This window comes from Diceros bicornis, chromosome 32 (genome assembly GCF_020826845.1).
Source record: "Diceros bicornis minor isolate mBicDic1 chromosome 32, mDicBic1.mat.cur, whole genome shotgun sequence".
In the NCBI taxonomy this organism is placed as follows: domain Eukaryota; kingdom Metazoa; phylum Chordata; class Mammalia; order Perissodactyla; family Rhinocerotidae; genus Diceros; species Diceros bicornis.
In genome coordinates, this window is record NC_080771.1 from 19,131,598 (window position 1) to 19,151,300 (window position 19,703).

Sequence of the window (19,703 nt, forward strand, 5' to 3'; positions counted from 1 at the left end):
GAAGGCGGCGGCGCACTGCCCCCTGCCGTCTGCACGGGGCAGCGCCGGAGCCCGCGGCCTCAGTACCAGGGGTCGGTTGCTTGCTGCCGGGTGGCACCCGCGTTGGAGACGCGCCCCTCTCGCCTGGACCCCGCTCCCCGGCAGACCCCTGCCCCTCACGCGGCGGGCTGCCGCCTCCGGCGGGTGGGATGCGGGGGTGCCCCTGGAGGGCTGCGGCAGCTCACAGCTCTGAATCCGGGGGGGAGGTTTGGGGGAGCGGACTCGAAGGAGTAGGTTGCAGGACTTGGGGCGAGGGCTGCATTGGGGAATTTCCACAGCTGGGACTGGTTTAGAGGGGAGGAGCAGGGGTCCAGAGTACGGACGCCAGGGGCAGGGTCTCGGAGACTGGACCTGGCTTGGGGGTAGCAGAGCCGGGATTGGGGGGAGCGGGCCCCACGTGCTTGTGACGCGGGGGTGGCCGGTAGGCGGCGGCGGCGGCGACGCGGGGCCGGCGGCCGTGCGGTGCCGGGAGGGCGGCTAGGCAGGCTGCAGGATGCTGCGCGCCGCACTCCCTCTGCTCGGGCTGCCCCTGGCGGGGGCGGGAGCAACCGAAGAGCCCACCCAGGAGCCGGGGTCGCCGGCCGAGCCTCCCCCAGGGTTGGCGCTCTTCCGCTGGCAGTGGCACGAGGTGGAGGCACCCTACCTGGTAGCCCTGTGGATCCTGGTGGCCAGCCTGGCCAAAATCGGTGAGTGCGTGTGTGCGTGCGCCAGGCTGGCGGCCGGCAGCGGACCCGCCCCCACCCCTAGTCCCCAGATCCGGGCCGGCTTCTTGCACAGTGCCCGGACTTAGGTTCCAATTCCACAAATCCGGGCTCTCACACAGTACCTGCGCCGCCTCTTGTGGATCTCCCTCCTCCCCTTCTTGCGTGGGAGCTCTGAGCATTTGCCGGCAGCTCCTGCCGGCCCCATCCCTAGACTCTTTTCTGCCCCATCCCTAGACTCTTTTGCCCTCTCTGCTCCCATCTTCCTCTTGCAGTAAGCCCTTCCGTCTGGCTTGTCCTCCACCAATCCCCAGCCTCCTAGAAACCTGTGTCAGCGGTGAGGACGTGTGGGACATTGAGGGGTGGTGTTCTCCGGCAAACTCAGGCATCTTGGTCCTGAGAAAGCAGCTTTCCCTGGAGACCACGATGGCCAAGTGTCCATTCTCTTAGGATACTAAACTGCCACTTTTCCTCTAGCCCCTCTCTGCTCCCCTAACGATGGCCCCCCCTTGTGCCTAGCTGTGGGGAACCCCCCCCCAATTCAGGTCTATATTCTTCCCACTTCAGGGTATAAGAAACTTCCATTTATTGGGGCCTTACTATGTGCTGCCTGCACTAGATGCTTTCATACATCCGACCTTCTTCAGTCTGCACAACATTGAAGGTTGTGCTTCAGACTCCTTTCCTTGAATAGAGCTGCTTTGCCTTGCTTCTGCCCCTTCATCCCTACTTCTGAGCAGCCAGTGGTCCCTCCTCCCACCAGAGACCCTCCTCCCTCTCCCTGTTGTGCAGGCGGGCGGCTGTGGGGGTGACTAATTATAGCTGAGCGTTGCTACTCACTCCGCCTCTATGCTGGCACAGCCTGTACTCTAAGCTCACCAATACAGTCTTCTTGTAGGAATCACACAGCCTAGAATTTGCCCCACTCCTCCCCCAGGGACACTGCTGGAGGGGAGGGGGGCTGGACAGGAACAGAAGAACTCTCCTCTCTACTCTGCTGTGGCAGCCCATTAATATTGGAGAATGGGGCTTGAAATGCCTTCAGGAAGCCTAGTTCTGTCAGAGAACAGGCTTTGTGATGTGTTTGGGTTTGCAGTGCTGGGGTTGATGCATGCTCTGGAGATGAGGATGGAATAGAGTCCCTGAAGGAAAGGAGAGGGGGACCAAAGGTAGGGATAAGTAGGGGGAGATCTATGACTGAACTTACCTTCGGGGCTGGCAGCAATGAGAGCAAGATGGGAGGAGCCTCAGGTTTTGGGAGCCAAGAATTGGGTTTGCCGAGAGGTCTGTGAGTTGCATAAGAGTTCCTGCAATGACTGTGATTTCCCCCATAAGTCATAGTGCTTTTCCTAGCTTGGATGACACCTCCTCTGGAGGTAGGAGAAGAGAACTTCCTTCTCATCAGCCAAAAAAAAAATCCTCAGAGAGGAAGGAAAAGATAGGTAGAACATTCGGGGGGATCTTCCTCCAGCTTCATTGCTAGGAGATTTTTTTTTCCCTTTTAATCAACAAATATTTATGTAGGTCCCACTATGTGCCAGGCGCTGTCCTAGGCCCTTTGAGTACAGCTTCTATAGGGCACTGTCTTGGCATTGGGTCTCACACGGGCTAACATGGAAGCCTCCCCCACTACTCACCACTCCAGGGATTGTATGGGGAGAAGTGTTCACTCATGGTCTCAGGGTCCAAGGGAAAACCAAAAGAGTTTATTTTAGGGGACAAAGGTAGGAGTGGTAGTAGTGCTAGGAACCCATTTCATACCTCCTCCTCTTTTCCTACAGACAGATCTGTTACTATTTCCTTCCAGAGTCTTATTTAACTAGCATTTGTTGAGAACCCACTAAGTGTCTGACATCCTGCTAGGCACATTCACACTGTATCATTTTATCCTCACCCTGTGTGATGGGTATGTTTCCCGTATTACAGGAGAAGAAATTAAAGTTCAGGTAAACTAAATAATTTGCCCGAGATCACGTAATTAGAAAGTGATGGAGCCAGAAGAAGAACTGGAGATCTTCTGACTGCTAAACCCAATGCTTATTAAACTATCAAGTCCTTAGTGATCTTATATAATGAAAAGCACATGGGCTAGGAGGTCTACAATGCTCCTAGGAGGTATAGTTTGCATTATGGTCTAGTTATGGAGAGAGGACACAATAATATACTAATAGGTAACATTTATTGAGTGCTTACTGTAAAGCACTGGGCTAAGTGCTTTTGAGTAGATTGTCTTATTTAAATCTCACAACAATTCTATGAGATCATTACTATTTTTAGTCCCATTTTGCTGATGAGAAAACTCAGTTGGAGGAGTTAAATTTGCTCCAAGGTCACAAAACTAGTAAATAGAGGAGCTAGGCCTTGAACCCAGGCAGCCTGACTCCAGAGGCCCTGATTTTTATAGCTATGTTATGCATAAAAATATACCGAGTAGCATTTGCTGAGGTTCAAATAATGGCTATGGGTAAGGGAGATCAGAGAAAGGCAAGGTCCCCTGAGGATGAGAGTAGAGAGGAGGGGGCATTTCTGGAAATGGAAAAAGTAAGCAAAGGCCTGGGTTACCATGACAGGAGCACCAAGAAACAACTTTGGCTGCAGTGGAGGGTTTGTAGCCCTGGAGGTTGGAGATTCTAGCAGTCCTGCATTTCTTTTCTCCTTCCTTGGTCACAGGGTCAGGGGTCCTGACCTTAGATAACCTTCTAAGACTAGGAGGTTATACACCAGTGTTTGTGTGTATGTGTTCTATAACCTGATACCTCTTGCCCTCTTCTTGCATTGTAGTGTTTCACTTGTCTCGGAAGGTGACATCTCTGGTCCCTGAGAGCTGCCTGCTGATTTTGCTGGGCCTGGTGCTTGGGGGCATTGTCTTGGCTGTGGCCAAGAAAGCTGAGTACCAGCTGGAGCCAGGCACCTTCTTCCTCTTCCTGCTGCCTCCTATTGTGCTGGACTCCGGCTATTTCATGCCTAGCCGGCTGTTCTTTGACAACTTGGGTGCCATCCTCACCTATGCCGTGGTGGGCACGCTCTGGAATGCCTTCACAACAGGCGCTGCCCTCTGGGGCCTGCAGCAGGCTGGACTTGTGGGTGAGTGACCCTAAGACCTGGGCTGGCAGAGGGAGGCTTTGCCAGACTCATCACCCACCTCCCTTCTCCTCCATCTCTAGAGATCCCATATTGGCAAGACCCATGCCCTGAGAGCTCTGTCTTAGGTCTTTCCCACCTGGAGTGCAAGGCAATGCTCCAGATGGGCCTTCAGCCTTCATTTAGGTCTCTGCCAGTTGAGTCTGGGCTTCTGCAGCATGACAGCTGAGCAGGGGCCTGGCTTCCAGCTGTGTGTGGGCTGCTTCAGCTGGGAAGCCTGCTTACTACTCTGCTGCCTCCTGCCCTCTGTTACCATACTGCCACTTGCCAGCCCTGCTTCCCTGAGGAATAGCTCACCATTCCTGTGAGAGCCTACCATCCTGGCTCTGCCCAGGCCACATCAGGGTGGTTTTCTGTTTTTATTATTATTAAATACCTATTATATATCCACAGAATGCAAGACACTACACGGGGTGTTCTCTCTTTACTTATCCCATTGACTCTTCATAGCAACCCTGTCGGGGTATAATTTTTCCTATTTAATGAGAAATAGAGGCCCTTAAACTCGTTTGATATGAGATGCAAGGTTAGCAAGAGAGGTCCATTTTACTGAGGCTCTTTGCCTTCAGGCTGCCCTGTCCTGCTCCCTTCTTCCTCACTTCCTGCCCCCAAAATCCATTCAACCCTAAATGTTGATAATTCAGATTTCTTCCAAGGTGCAATGGGAGGTTTGCGTTTTCTACTTGGGCACTCCAGCCTGGTTTTCCTAATGAGTTAGTGAACTCTTTGGGGCAGGAAGGGAAGGGAGGACATCAGACCATAATAATAATAGTAATGCTAATCATGGGTAATATCTATTGAGTACTTACTTTGTATTGGGCACTGGCTAAATAAAGAATTTTTTTGCAGTAGATACTATTATTATTCCCAGTGTCTACATGAGGAAACTGAGACTCACAGAGATTATACGACATGTTCAAGTCCCAACTGTGGTGGATGCTTTTCATACTATATTCAGCCCTCATAGATGGATAGCCCCTCCCCCTCCTGCTGGGAATTGTGAATGTCACATCCCTTAGGCTAAGAACCACGAGTGTGGGAGAAAGAGCTCTCTTTTGTTCTTCTCCCTAATAAAGCCAGTCAGCAGCCAGTTTCCACCTCCTGGTGGTTATTGCTAGTGAAGCTGTAGTTTTTATTGTCAGTGCCACCTTAACTTTTCAGGTTACATAGAGCTTTCTTAGCCATCTCCTGGGTTGATTTTTGCAGCCATCTTGTGAGGTAAGCAGATGAGGATGCATGGCTTAAGAGGAGTCATGTGACAATGATAGTGCCAACATCACAGAGCTGCTAAGTAGCAAAGCCAGGCCTTAGGCTCAAGTCTCCTGACCTGTAGGCCTATGCTCTCTTCACCATCCCAAGTCCTCTCTGGGCATCCTTGTTTTAACAGTAGGAGTGGAGTCTGGGCTTGTCACAGGGAATGCTGCAGGAGCCTCAATACCTCACCAATTACTGTCCCCCATCTCTCTCCTGAAAGCCCCTAGAGTGCAGGCTGGCTTGCTGGACTTCCTGCTGTTCGGGAGCCTCATCTCAGCAGTGGACCCTGTGGCTGTGCTGGCTGTCTTTGAGGAGGTGCACGTCAACGAGACTCTCTTTATTATCGTCTTTGGCGAGTCCCTGCTCAATGATGCAGTCACTGTGGTGAGAGTGCTCAGCTGCCTGCCATTCCCTGACCCCAGGCTGCCACACTCTGACCAGCAGGCTCCGACCTTTCCCCAGGTCCCCTGGGGAAGAAATGTGGTCTCAGCTTTCACCCAGCAGTCCCAGGTGCTGCCTCCCCCCCACCCCCGCCCCCGCCCTCCACTCCTGACTCTCCTCTTCTCACTCAGGTGCTGTACAAGGTCTGCAACTCCTTTGTGGAGATGGGCTCTGCCAAAGTGCAGGCCACTGACTACCTGAAGGGAGTCGGTCAGTATTTCCCCACTCTTGGCTGGCCCTGGAGGTCTACCTCCCCTGGGTTGCTGAGTCCCTGTCCCCCACCGCATCAGGACAGAGGAGGCTGTTTGGGTTGCCTGATTCCGTTTCCTCCTCTATGGAGAAATGGGGCCCTGAGAACCTGAGAAGGAGGGGCTTTTCCGGGGTCCTGGCTCTTGGATCCTCACCTCCTGGGAGTGTGGTGGGCATCATCTTCCACTCCCTGCCAGGAAGCAGTCTTGTCAGCCTGGGTAGGGTCTGGGCCAGGGGTTGTGCTGACAACCCACTCCTCCCCCAGCCTCCCTGTTTGTGGTCAGTCTGGGCGGGGCAGCCGTGGGCTTAGTCTTTGCCTTCCTCCTGGCCCTGACCACACGCTTCACCAAGCGGGTCCGCATCATCGAGCCACTGCTGGTCTTCCTCCTCGCCTACGCAGCCTACCTCACTGCTGAAATGGCCTCGCTCTCCGCCATTCTTGCGTGAGTCCTGGGGCCTTGCAGGCAGGCAGCTGGGAGGGGGCACTGGAGATGGTTGCTCCTCACATGGACAGAAGCAGGACCCTGAGGAAACCTTAGGTTTCCCTGAGCCCTTGTGGAAGTGGGAGCCTCAGTCTCCCTTGGGGAGACAGTAAACCTCAGGTAATGTTCCAGGATCTGCCTCTAGAACGGTCCTGGGCACCCCAGAACCTAATCTTCCTCTGCCTGACGTGTTCTCTGGGGTGTGGGTTGAGCTGGAAGTGGATTTCAAGGCCTGGTGCCACTGGCTGTGGTGGCCACAGCACTCCAAAAGGTGCCTCAGAGAGTATGCTAGTCAGAGCATGTTTCTCCCACCTTCCCTTCCAGGAGGCACTGAGTGGGAAGCCTGGAGATTTGGACCCTTATCCCAGGACCACCACTACCTATCCTTGGACAGTCTCCGTGCCTCCTAGGGCTTCAGCTCTGAGAATCTGATATCCTGTGATGGGCAACACCCTCTCCTGCAGCATGCTTAAACGCCAGAGGTTGTGCCTCCTACAACCCCTTGTCACTTGCCCTGTCTCTCCATTCCTCTCCCAGGGTGACTATGTGTGGCCTGGGCTGTAAGAAGTATGTGGAGGCCAACATCTCTCATAAGTCACGCACAGCTGTCAAATACACAATGAAGACTCTAGCCAGCTGCGCTGAGACTGTCATCTTCATGTTGCTTGGCATCTCGGCTGTGGACTCTTCTAAGTGGGCCTGGGACTCTGGGCTGGTGCTGGGCACCCTCTTCTTCATCCTGTTCTTCCGAGCCCTTGGTATTGCCAGCACCCTCTGCTTTATCACTCTCCTTCCTGCCCCACCCCCTACCCTGCCCGCCAGCTCATCCCCCAATCTGAGTCCACAGCCTTGTCAATCCCTAAGCCTCCCCTTGTTACTCACCCATCCCAGCCGCTGTCAGACCTTAGCCCAGATATCTGGTGCCATCCACTCCTAGTGCCCTCTACTGCCAACACCCTGCTCCTTCTGGCCTCCCTCCTGCTGCAGGCGTAGTCCTGCAGACATGGGTGCTGAATCAGTTCCGGCTGGTCCCTCTGGACAAGATTGACCAGGTGGTGATGTCCTATGGGGGTCTGCGGGGGGCTGTGGCCTTCGCTCTCGTCATCCTACTGGACAGGACCAAGGTCCCTGCCAAGGACTACTTTGTGGCCACGACTATTGTGGTGGTCTTCTTCACAGTCATTGTACAGGTGGGAGTCCTCACAAGGCTGGGTGGGGAGAGGGTCCGGCAGGCCCTGGGAGAGGCTTGGAGCCTATGGGGCAGGGGCTCTTCTTCCTGCTGGGGGATGCAGGGACCTGACTTCCCAGACGTTGAGTGCAGTGAGGTGGGGGTACCGAAGCTGAGGCCTAATTATGGAGAGAGAAAGCCAGCAGGGAACTGGATAGGGCAGGGCTCACTTGCTGCCTGTCCGTAGGGCCTGACCATCAAGCCACTGGTCAAGTGGCTGAAGGTGAAGAGGAGTGAACATCACAAACCCACCCTGAACCAGGAGCTGCATGAGCACGTGGGTACCAGAACCCCATCCCTCCACCTGTCCCTCTCTCCCTTCTCCTATTTTGAGCAGAGTCCTGATCCAGTCCCCCTACCCACCCCCCTTCTAGACTTTTGACCACATTCTGGCTGCAGTGGAGGACGTTGTGGGGCACCATGGCTATCACTACTGGAGGGACAGGTGAGGGAGCTGCCCCGAGGCTCCTTCAGCAGCAGCCAGGGCAGCATGGGGGATGTACCACACTTCTGAGAAGGGAGACAGCCAGGCTCAGGCTGGGCGACCACTGCCTGAAGCCCTTCAGTGGCATTCCAGTACTCTAAGGATAAGACAAGACTCCCTAGTGAGGCCTGCCCAGCCCTGCATGGTCTGGTACCTGCCAGACTCCAGCCTCATCGTGCTCTGCTCTGTCTTTGACCGTCTGCCTGTTAATTACATGCGCCCTGGTTTAGAACCTCAGGACCCACTATGCTCTCTCCCACCCCAGCCACTGGGACCTTTGTTGTTCTCTCTACTAGAACACTCCCTTGCCTCCCTCTCACCTACTTAACCTCTGTTCATCCTTCAGATCTCACCATAAGCATCAAGTCTTTAGGGAGGCCTTCCCTGGTCTCCTTGACTAGGACAAATCCCTATCATACTGTAATTATCCTTCATAGTTCTTGTCATGGTTGCAATTTTACAGTTATTTGTAAAAACTTCAGTTAATGTCAGGCTTTTTCATAACACTGTAAATTCCATAAGGGCAGGGACTAGCTTCATGATTCTCCCTGGCTGAGGCCTATACCAAGAGAGCCAGGCCAGCATTGGCAGTGCCCCTGCCCCATCTGAGGAAGGGCCAGCCGGCTGAGCCTTGGGGATGGCACTCAGGGCCGGGCCTGGCATCCTCTGTAGGTGGGAGCAGTTTGACAAGAAGTACCTGAGTCAGCTGCTGATGCGGCGGTCAGCCTACCGCATCCGGGACCAGATCTGGGATGTATACTACAGACTCAACATCCGGGATGCCATCAGCTTCGTGGACCAGGTGGGCCGGCAGCCAGTGGTGGGTGGGCAGGTGGCCAGCAGGGCATGAAGGGGCTTCAAGCAGGCAGGCCCTAAGCAGGGGGTTGGGAATTCCCACCACTTCACATGGTCTTGTGAAGTGGCAGCTGCAGGAACCAGCCTGGCCTGAGGCTGACATTCAGAGTCTGGCAGGCAGTACAGAAAGGTGGGAAACAGGTGGACTCTGGAGTCAGCAGATGTGGTTTAATTCTTATTACTTATAGGCTTGTGACCTTGGGTAAGTCACTTATCCTTTCTGAGCCTCGGTTTTCTCAGCTATAAGAAAGCAGGAATAAGAATACTTATACCACAGAGTTTTGTGGATTCAGTATGTAAACTGCCTGGCACAGTACCTGGAACATCAAAAGAGCAAAAGAAGTGTTAACTATTGTTATTCTTTCTATTCCCCTCTGACTATTGGGGCCACCATCTATCAGGTTGCTGTCTGACCTCTGTCTTGGCCCCTGCAGGGAGGCCACGTCTTGTCCTCTACAGGACTGACTCTGCCCTCTATGCCCAGCCGCAATTCTGTGGCAGAGACCTCTGTCACTAACCTGCTGTAAGTCCTTCAGCCCCCTTCCCCTTCCTCAAGCTCCTCTCTGTTGGGCCCTCTCTCTGAATCCCTTCTGGAGAAGATTTGTGAGCACCTTTGCTTCTGCCTTTCCCCTGGCCTGTGCCTCTTGGCCCCTACCCAGCATATGTGTTCCCTGCATCCTGCAGGAGGGAGAGTGGCAGTGGAGCATGTCTGGATCTGCAGGTGATTGACACAGTACGCAGTGGCCGGGACCGGGAAGATGCTGTGATGCACCATCTGCTCTGTGGAGGCCTCTACAAGCCGCGCCGCAGGGTGAGGGCAGGCAGAGCATAAGAGTTCCGAGGGGGAGTGCTGGGTGGTCTGGGGAGACCATGATCACAGGTTCAAGGGGCAGTTGGCATCTGCTTGTGGAGAGCTAGAGATGCCCAGTTAAAGAGTGTGGGCTTCATCTTGTCGGTAATAACCTTTAGCTTTTTTTTTGAGAAAGGGTTGGCCTGATACAATTGCTGTTTAAAGATGTCTTCTCTGGTAGCAGAGTGCACATCAAATTGGAGGGGTGAGTTGAGAGGCTGGGTGAGCCAGTTGGGAAGCCAGAGTGAAGCACTGTGGATTAGAGCTGAGTGGTGGGAAGGGAGAGGAGCACATAGACTGGGTGATTGGCTCTGAAGGGGAGAGAAGATAGAGTCCAGAGGGCTTGATGGGGTCACAGACAGAAGCAGGAGTGCTGAGGAAGCCTGCGGACCAGCTTAGCATGGGGAAAGCAGACATCTATTTTAGGTAATGTAAGTCCAATGCACGTCATGAAGCTTTGGGGCTGGAAAGGCCCAGCCCATCCAGGAAGGAATGTGTTATAACCCCACAAGGGGGCAGCAAGCCATTACCTTGAACCTTGCTGAAATGGGAAGCCAGCAGTTAGCATTCCTGGCAGTTTTAAGAGTCAAGGCTGTTTCTACCGTTGAGACAGAATTGGTTTCCTTTAACTTGCTCACACTAGTCCTAATTTGACTCTCTGCAGCTCTGCAGAATAAGTCTTCAAAGGTTTCAAGACAGCTTTCTTCCACGCAGGCCTTCTTGCCCTCAGGCCAGCATTTAATCTCCCTGGTGTGTCTTTTCTGGTCATAAGAAATAAGGCCCAGAATGGAAGGTGCTACTCTAGCTGTGGTTGGGTAGGGCAGGGCATAGGGGCTCTCTCACCTTTCTAGTTCTAGAATTTGCCATTCTCTTCCCGCAGCCCAGAACCCCTCCAGCTTTGGCTCACCACCCTGAGGCCCCATATTGTCCTTATAATCAGGCAAACCCCCATGTCTTCCTCAGTTAATGGCTGTTAAACCCTGTCTCATCCAACCTGTGGGTTTCTTATGTTTTGTTTACTTTTTTCTTAAGGAAAATTTTCACTCATTCACAAAACTAGAGAGAATAAAATAACTCTCATTTATCCATCAATAATTATCAATGCATGGTTAATCTTGTTATATTCTATACCCCCACCACACCCAATCCACACTTTATTATCTTAAACCAAACTCCAGACATCATATCACATCATCCCTAAATATTTCAATATATATCTCTATGGGGCAAGAACTCTTAAAAAATATATATATATATATATATAAAACACCACAGTACCATTATCACAACAAATAACAATAATTCCTTCTCACATCAAATATCCAGTCAGTGTTCATAAATATATTTTTCCAAATGGTTTGTTTAAATCAGGATCCAAATAAAGGCCACACTTTGCATTTGGTATATATGTCTCTTTATTAAAAAAAAACCTATAACAGTTCCTTCTCCTTCTTTTTTTCCCCTTGTTATTTATTTATTAAAGAAACTGGTTAGTTTGTCTCAGAGAATTTCCTATTTTATAGATTTTGCTGATTGCATTCCAGTGGTGGTGTTAATATGTTCTTCCGACCCCTTTATTTCGTGGTAGTTAAATCTAGAGGCCTGGTCAGATTCAGGAACATTCAATAGGTATGCTATGTATTTCTTATTGTATCACATCAGGATGTACATAATGATTGGTTGTCTATGGATATGTGTGTATAAGATTGGTCAGTGGGTTCAGTCCAACCAGTTCTTGTGTAGTCAATTAAAAAAAATAGCTGGAATAAGATTGTGCTTATCCCTGTTAAATGTCATCTTATTTGATTTAGCCCATCATTCCATCGTTTGGATCCCTTGTCTGCCACCAAATATCTCCTCAGATTCACATCATATGAAAATTTGCTAAGCCTGTTAACTTTGTATTCATCCACATCAACCTAAAAATGTTGAACAGGATAGAGCTGAGGACAGAGCCCTGTGGCATGCTACTAAAGACTTTCCTCCAGACTGACCTGGATCAAGCATTTTTGGGGTATGGTTACTCAATCGGTTCTAAATCCACTTAGTTATACCATAACACAATCCATAATTCCTCATGTTCTTTAGAGTGATACATTAGAGAGAGACAGAAGTGTCTAGTATGCAGTTAGAAATACAAAATTATAGTTTAAGAGAGAGATAAGGGCTGGAGATAGAGATTTGGAAGCGATCTACATCAGAGGTTTCCTCACCTGGCTACAACAGAATCCCCGGGGGGAGCTTGCTAGAATACACCTTCCTGGCTCACCTCCTGGAGATTCTGATTCTGTAGTGTGGAATGGGATGAAGAGTCTGTGCTCTTAATAAGTACCCCCAGGTGATTCAAATGCCTCTGCCCTGATGGCTGGTGTTTGGGAACCACAGATCTCCATCACTGGGCTAGCTGAAGCTGAGAGAATGGATAAGTTCACTGGGGAGAGCATTTAGAGGCAACAGAGGAAGGCCAAGGAGGACATTGTGAGGAATGCACATGCAAGAAAGGGAAGGGGAGCCAGCAAAGGAGGAGAGAGAAGGAACAATAGCAGATGGTGTCCCAGAGGCACCATCTAGGGAAGAAGGAGGGCTGGATGCTGCACAGAGGTCAGGCCAGCGCCAAACCAGAGGCCATGGCACTGGTGATCAGGGAGAAGGCAGCGCTGTGGAGTTGAGGACCCTGGAGTTGTATTTCTGGTATTTAACGAAGTAGTGAGTATGAGGGAAAGTGTCGAGATCAAATTATAAAAGTTTGGCAGCAAAAGGGAGGCAATAGCATCAACAGAAAGGCTTCTTGAAGGAGATAAGGGCAGAAGCACACTTAAAAGCAGAGGGGAAGGGGCCAGTGGCGAGAGAAGGGTTGAAGGAGAGTGGGGAAACAAGAGGAGCAGGGAACTGATGGAGGCAGGAAGGAGTTTGCTGAGCAAAGCGGAGGCCTGGGTTGGGGAGTGATGAGGCCTGTGAGGGAGCTGGACCCCTTCACCCAGGAGAGAGGAGTACCTCTGGGTGAGTAGGTGGAGGAGGGCAATGGGAGACTTGAAGGGAGCTCTTAGAACTAGTTCAGGGAAGCAGGGAATATGAAGTATAGGAAAGGGACCAGACTGGGGATGTGAGGCAGACAAGCTGATTTGGAACACACTGGCAGACTTTGGGAGATTAGCACTAGATAACGAAAAGGCTTCCAAGTAGCCAAGGGCAGAGACAGAGGCAGTCTAAGCGTGTGTAGTGGGCTTGGTCTTGATGAGAAAGAGTTGGAAGGAGCAGATGATGGAGTGGACCTGAATTGGGCACAGGTAGTTGTTGGGACTGGGAGGGTCCAGGGTGACAGGATTATGGAAGTCCAAAGTGCATCCCAAGGTATCATGGTGTAGCTGTAGAAATGGCCAGCTGGAGAGTGAGTCCTGTGTAGCTACAAGGCGGCAACTGGGCCAGGTGTGTGGGCCAGGCTCAGATAAATGGAGATGCAAGGAAGGAAATGTCTCCTATGGTCTCATAGTAGCCCCGAGGGACAAGACACAGTCTCCTGCCTCTTGTCACTTCAAACAGAGAGAGTTGGGAGAGGTAAGTAGGGGAGAGGGAAAGCCAGATTTGGGGGAATAAATTCTGAGATAAAGGAAAGTTTTTCCCTAGTGAACTGAGAATGTAGTGTCTGACTAGGTTCCTATTGTATTTTTTGTTTTGTTTTTTAATCCATGGCTAGTTCTGGAAAAACTAGGTGAGCATGTTGGGGCTGTGGCCTGGGGATCCTGTGGGAGGCCGAGGCACTCAGCTTCATGGCAGGGCGGGGCTGTCATTGCCAGTACAAAGCCAGCTGCAGCCGCCACTTCATCTCGGAGGATGCGCAGGAGCGGCAGGACAAGGAGGTCTTCCAGCAGAACATGAAGCGGCGGCTGGAGTCCTTTAAGTCCACCAAGCACAACATCTGCTTCACCAAGAGCAAGCCACGACCTCGCAAGGCCGGCCGCAAGAAGGCATGTGCTTTCTCTGGGACTCCTGTTTGGGGCTGGAGGCTGACAGCTCACAGTTTTGAGCCCCCAAGTGTTGGAATCCAGCCCAAGGGGACCCCTAGTTGGATAATCCTCAGGAACTTGATGGCCGCAGCAGTTGGGTTCCCTCTTGCATCTTCCTGGAGCCCCAGAAGGGTAAGGTGAGGCCTTCAGAGGGAGATCAGCCTCTTGACCATGCGGTCACCTGCTGGGAGGCAGCAGGATCTCTTACCAAAGGTGAAACGAGCAGGAGAAAGACCGATTCCTCCAGGAGGGGCGGGGCGGGGGGAGGACTTCATGAGCCCCTAATTTAGCCCAGGCTGATGCATCAAGAGTCCTTGCTAGAGTGTGGATTACTCAGACTCCACACTTGCCTGGGGGTCCAAAGGTTGGTAACCATTGGGATTGACACAGATTCCCTCCTCTGCTGCATCAGGAAGACTAGTCCTCCTGTTGACCCTACCAGATGATAGGGTTGGGGTTTGGAGGCAGGGCCAGAGGCTTAGGGTTTTTTTCTTGGTCCTCAGAAGGATGGCGTGGCTAACACTGAGGATACAAATGGGAAATCTCGAGACCTGGGCTTTCAGGACACAGGCAAGAGGGAGTGGGGGTAGGGTCGAGGATGGGAAGTGGAGGGGGAGGGCAGGGTGGGGCCCCCCAACCAGAGTCCCAGAAGACCTCCTCTGTGCTGCATTCAGCACCATGAGCTGGGGCTCTGCCCTCAGGGACAATGTGAGCACACTTAATTTCAAAGCTGGACATGTTCTAAGCAGTTATTAGACAGTTTGTGGCAGGAGGCATCTGATAGCTAACTGCAGGTTATAGACCCTGAGGACTTGAAGAAGGTGTCATGGAGAAGGGGGAGCTTGGTCTGGGCCTTGAAGGATGGGTGGACCTTGGAGCCTAGTGTCCTACTTGCAAAACCAGGAGTTTGGATGAGTTGAGCGTTGATGGGCCTTCCAGCTCTCCAAATGCTCATGTTTTCAGTTGATGATGGGATCTGGGGCTGAGAGAAGAGGATGGGGGAGCTGGAAAGTGTGACTTCCCTCATGGCCTCCTCTGAGGACTCTGCTTTCCCTGGTTGCCTCCTTGGGCTCTGCAGTCTCACTTCCCTTCCTCTCAAGCCCCCAACTCTCTAGGGCAGTGCTGAAATAGCTGGAGAAGAAAGCAGGTGTCTCTGCCAACTGTGGGCTCTGCATGGGTGGACAGGGAGCTGGCTTGGGGTTGTGAGGCAGCTGCTGGGCTGGCCACCCCCACTCAGCTCTTGTCCCTGTCCAGCTGCTGTGATCTTAACTGTGGAGTCTGAGGAGGAGAAGGAGAGCGACAGTTCGGAGACAGAGAAGGAGGACGACGAGGGGATCATCTTCGTGGCTCGGGCCACCAGTGAGGTCCTTCAAGAGAGCAAGGTCTCAGGTAATGGCTTCCTCCCAGCCTCCCTCCCCTCTGGAGCAAGCTGGAGCTGTGCAGTTGGCTTCCTTCCTCTTCACTCATGGACTCTACTCCAGACAACTCCCTTTTCCTAGTCACTAATTTATTCCCCAACCAACATTTACGGAGCATCTCCTTTATATCAGACACCTGACATATATGATCTGATTCAACCCTCGCAACCACCAAGATGGGGAAACTGAGCTCATAGAGCAAAGGGACTTGGGACTTGTCCAGCATCCCACAGTAGAACCAGAATTTGAAGCTGACCCAACTGACTCCAAAGCCAACAGCCTTTTCACTGCCTCGCTGCCTCCCTTTACAGTCTGGCGAGGAACATGAGGTGACAAGCAAACAACACCAGGCTCTGTTGCAACCCATGCTTAGCACACCTGCCCAGGTAGAGACCCTGGTGAGGGTGGCAACTTGACCTGGGAGAGAAGCCTGAATTCATCAAAATGGCATTACTGTGGATAAAAAGCAGTATATACATGCTTCCATATGTAGAGACCTAACTCGCTCATAATGCTAAATATCACTGCTAGTCGGCTAGGCACCCTCAGGTGTCTTTTAAAAATGTTTTATTATAGAAAATTCAAAATATATAGTAGACAGAATAGGAAAATAAACTCCCATCTATCCATTACTCAGCTTCAATAATTACCTACTCCTAACCAATCTTATTTCATCTATGCCCCTCTCTTCACTGGGTTCTTTTGAAGCAAATCTCAAGTATCATATCACTTTATCAGTAAATACTTCAGCATGTATCTCTAAAAGATAAGGATTCTTCTTAAGAAATATAACCATGATACCACTATCGTATCTAAAATCTTTGTCATCAAATAACCAGTCAGTAGGGGGCCAGCCCCATGGCCTAGTGGTTAAGTTTGGCATGCTCCACTTCGGTAGCCTGGGTTTGGTTCCAGGGCGTGGAACTACACCACTTGGCGGCGGCCGTGCTGTGGCCGCAACCCACATACAAAATAGAGGAAGATTGGCACAGACATTAACTCAGGGCGAATCTTCCTCAGCAAAAAAAAAGAACCAGTTAGTGTTCAAATTTCCCTGATTGTCTTAATTTTTCTTTTTTTTTTTTTTTTAGAGTAGGTTTGTTCAAATAAAAATCCAGACAAGGCCCACACATGGCATTTGGTTGATATCTCTTTCAACCTATAGCAGCAGTGGTTCTCAAGGGGGTGGTGGAGTGATTTGTCCCCCAGGGGACATTTGGCAATGTCTGGAGACATTTTTGGTTGCCATAACTGGAGGGGTGCACTTGCACTGAATGGATAGAGGCCAGGATGCTGCTAAACATCCTACATTGCATAGGACAGCCCCCACAACAAAGTATCTGTTCTAACTTTGTCAACGGTGTCAAGTTTGAAAAACCCTGATTTACAGGTCGCCCCCACCTACTTTTTTTCCCTTGCAATGTATTTATTGAAATAACCTGGTCTTTCCTTGTCTGGATTTTTCTGATTGCATTCCCAAAGTGTCACTTAATGTTTCCCTGTCCCTTATATTTCCTTTAAGCTGGTAATTAAATCTAGATCAGATTTCAGTTTAATTTTTTGGTAAGAATACTTCATAGATAGTGATGGGTGTACTTCCTATTGCATCAAATCAGGAAGCACATACCATCTGGTTGTCTGTCTTTTTGTGAGGTTAACATTGATCACTGGGTTCAGACGTTGTTAGCCTGATTGATTCATTATCAGGTTCCCCATCAGCTTTTCATCAAATTGTCTTAGCAGCCATTGATGATCACTGCCAGACCCCTTCATCAGGGGTTGCACAGTGGTAATGTTTTCCATCTATGTTTTCATCTGCATTTATTAGCAGGAATTCTTCTATAAAAAAAACTTCCCTCATCAATTAGTTACTTAGAGCTACAGTTCAGACAGGAAAGAATGGATAAATCCTTGATTTTTTCCTTTTATTTATCAGTTTTCAGACCAATGAGTTGGTTTCCTAGCATCCTCTAAAGGGGAACACTGAAGTTTCTTGTTGTTTTAGTGTCTTGTTGTTGTTGTTAAAATTTAATATTCCAGGTCTTTCAAAAGAGGTAGTTTTACTTTCTATCACAGCATCAATACATTTCATAATGTACTCAATCAAGTTTATTGGACTGCTCAGGACTTTATCAATGAGCAGATACACACTGAGTACTTATAATAAGCAAGGCATGTGCTACACTTTGTGTTTTTTTTTTTTTAATTTTTATTTATTTATTTTTCCCCCAAAGCCCCAGTAGATAGTTGTCTGTCATGGTTGCACATCCTTCTAGTTGCTGTACGTGGGACACGGCCTCAGAAGGGCCAGAGAAGCGGTGCCTTGGTGTGCGCCCGGGATCCAAACCCGGGCCGCCAGCAGCGGAGTGCGCGCACTTAACCGCTAAGCCACGGGGCCGGCCCATGTGCTACACTTTGGAGAGCAGAGGGTGGTAGGTGGCCAGAGGGCTTCTCCTTCCCAGGTTTCCTCTTTCAGAACCTCAGACTTCCTGTCATGCAGCGGCTGAGCCTTCCAGCCAGCAGTTCTGGGGTTCTCGGCTCATGTCCCCTGTGCTCTGGCATCCCCTTTGCGGCACAGCTTTAGCCTGCTATTAGGTTTGCATGAGCTCACACTCCTGGGCTCTGTCCCACCAAAGGGCTGTGGTGGGTGCTCGGGCAACGTGCCCAGCAGCAAAGCCTTTGGCGTGGAGCCTCAAGATCTTCCTCACCCCACTGCCGTCTCACCCTGGGATGGGGCTTGGCAGGATGTGGTTTCTGAGACTGGTGCTACAAGTCGGCTGAGGGCTGATCACTGATGGGTTTTTTCCTGCCTCGCTCTTGCTTTCTCTTGCTTTAGTTATTTTCAATTGTTCGATAGGTATTTATTGAGCAACTACTATGTGCCCAGCCCAGTGCTAGGTGCTGGGGATACGAGAGCAAAACCAGTTGTAGTGCTTCTCCTCGGCAGGGCGTTTATTAAATAATTGCACAAATAGATGTAACATGGGAACTGTGGAAGGAATTTATTTAGGAAAATGTGCTTATACTTGAGAAGGATTCCACTGTGTCGGTAATGAGCACGTGTGTACTCTCTGTCCCCAGGGAGCCTTGAGGTGTGCCCGAGTCCACGCATCATCCCCCCCTCCCCAACCTGTGCAGAGAAGGAGCTACCCTGGAAGAGTGGGCAGGGGGACCTGGCAGTCTACGTGTCCTCAGAAACCACCAAGATTGTGCCCGTGGATATGCAGACGGGCTGGAACCAGAGCATCTCGTCCCTGGAGAGCCTGGCCTCCCCACCTTGTACTCAGGCCCCGACTATGACCCGCCTGCCTCCCCACCCACTGGCTGCTGAAGAGCCCCAAGCCCCTCTCGACCTGCCTTCCGATCCACACCCTAGCTTTGCCTTTCCCCCGAGCCTGGCCAAGGCTGGCCGCTCTCGCAGTGAGAGCAGCGCCGACATCCCCCGGCAGCAGGAGCTGCAGCCCCTCATGGGACATGAGGACCACACCCATCTTAGCCCAGGCACCGCCAACTCCCACTGGTGCATCCAGTTCAACAGAGGTGGCCGGCTGTAGCCCAGGGACTCAGGGAGGAACTGGAGGCCGGAGCCCCTGTGGAAAGTGTTCCCTGCGCAATGGGCAGAGGAGCCCACTCAGCCTGACGTGGGGTCAGAAGGACCTGGACTGAAGTAGCAACTGGGCTCCCTTGGGGTGGGTCAGAAGGGTCTCCCGGGCTGGTCCTCACAGGGACCCGTTTCACCACCCTTCCTCCTCCTAACTCCTGCTACACTCCCTTTAGTGAGGCCCTCACCCTGGCTCAAGACCCAGTCTAGAGCTTCTAGGGGCTAGGCCTAGAGACTTGGGTAGCTGATGCCCCTTCCCCAGTGGGTCCTCCTGGGGTCATTAGGCAGCTGTTCCTGCCCCCAAAACAAGGGCATCATTCCTCAGCTGATGTTGGCCCTTCCTGCCCTCCACCCCCTCCCCAGCACCAGCTCAAGGACAGTGCGGTGAGGCTCTTCAAAGGGCTGGTCATCAGAGGGATGGGGTGGGAGGTGGAGCAGGCCTCAACCTTGGGCTCTGCTGCTCTGTTGGGTCAGCTATCCATAGCCAATTTTTTTTTAGAACAGTAGGAATCTGTCTCCCCTTGCTTTATCTCCTTCCCTTTGCTGACAGTTATTGGGGCGATAGTTCCTCCTTTTCCGGGATCAAGCCCGCAGGGCTGGGCCAGGCTTCAAATCAGGGCTGCTTCTTAGCCGGGGTCACTCTGGGGATCTGCTGGTCTGAGTTCAAGTCTGAACCTTTCAGATCCTTGGGTCTGGGTTTTCTGAGGAGGAGACGGTGGCCTCTGGGCTCCCATATTACCACTTTGACATTCCCCAAACAGGAAAGGAGCCAGGTGTCCTAGGGCCACTGCTTCACTGCTCTGGGGGGCTGGGATGCCTGGCTGCAGTGGTCAGGGGGCTGACTGGGTGGCATGTGACTTTCCTGGGGTTAGCAGGTGCACCTGTATTTTGTACCTTGAACCTAAGATACATTAAACATCTCTTGGATGGATGGGTGTCCTGTGTCCATGTGTCTG

At 51.5% G+C, this 19,703-nt stretch overlaps 1 protein-coding gene across 1 annotated transcript; it reads left to right on the forward strand.

The window, feature by feature from the left end:
- Positions 1-417: 417 nt before the first annotated feature.
- SLC9A5 (solute carrier family 9 member A5) lies at positions 418-19,678 on the forward strand. The gene is made up of 16 exons (XM_058528022.1): positions 418-725; positions 3,522-3,824; positions 5,356-5,519; positions 5,708-5,786; positions 6,091-6,268; positions 6,845-7,065; positions 7,295-7,497; positions 7,723-7,812; positions 7,910-7,980; positions 8,692-8,821; positions 9,309-9,397; positions 9,559-9,685; positions 13,519-13,689; positions 14,232-14,298; positions 14,983-15,117; positions 18,228-19,678. Exons 1-16 carry the CDS (start codon positions 533-535, stop codon positions 18,698-18,700), a joined length of 2,694 nt encoding a protein of 897 aa, XP_058384005.1. The 5' UTR covers positions 418-532; the 3' UTR covers positions 18,701-19,678.
- The last annotated feature ends 25 nt before the right edge of the window (positions 19,679-19,703 follow it).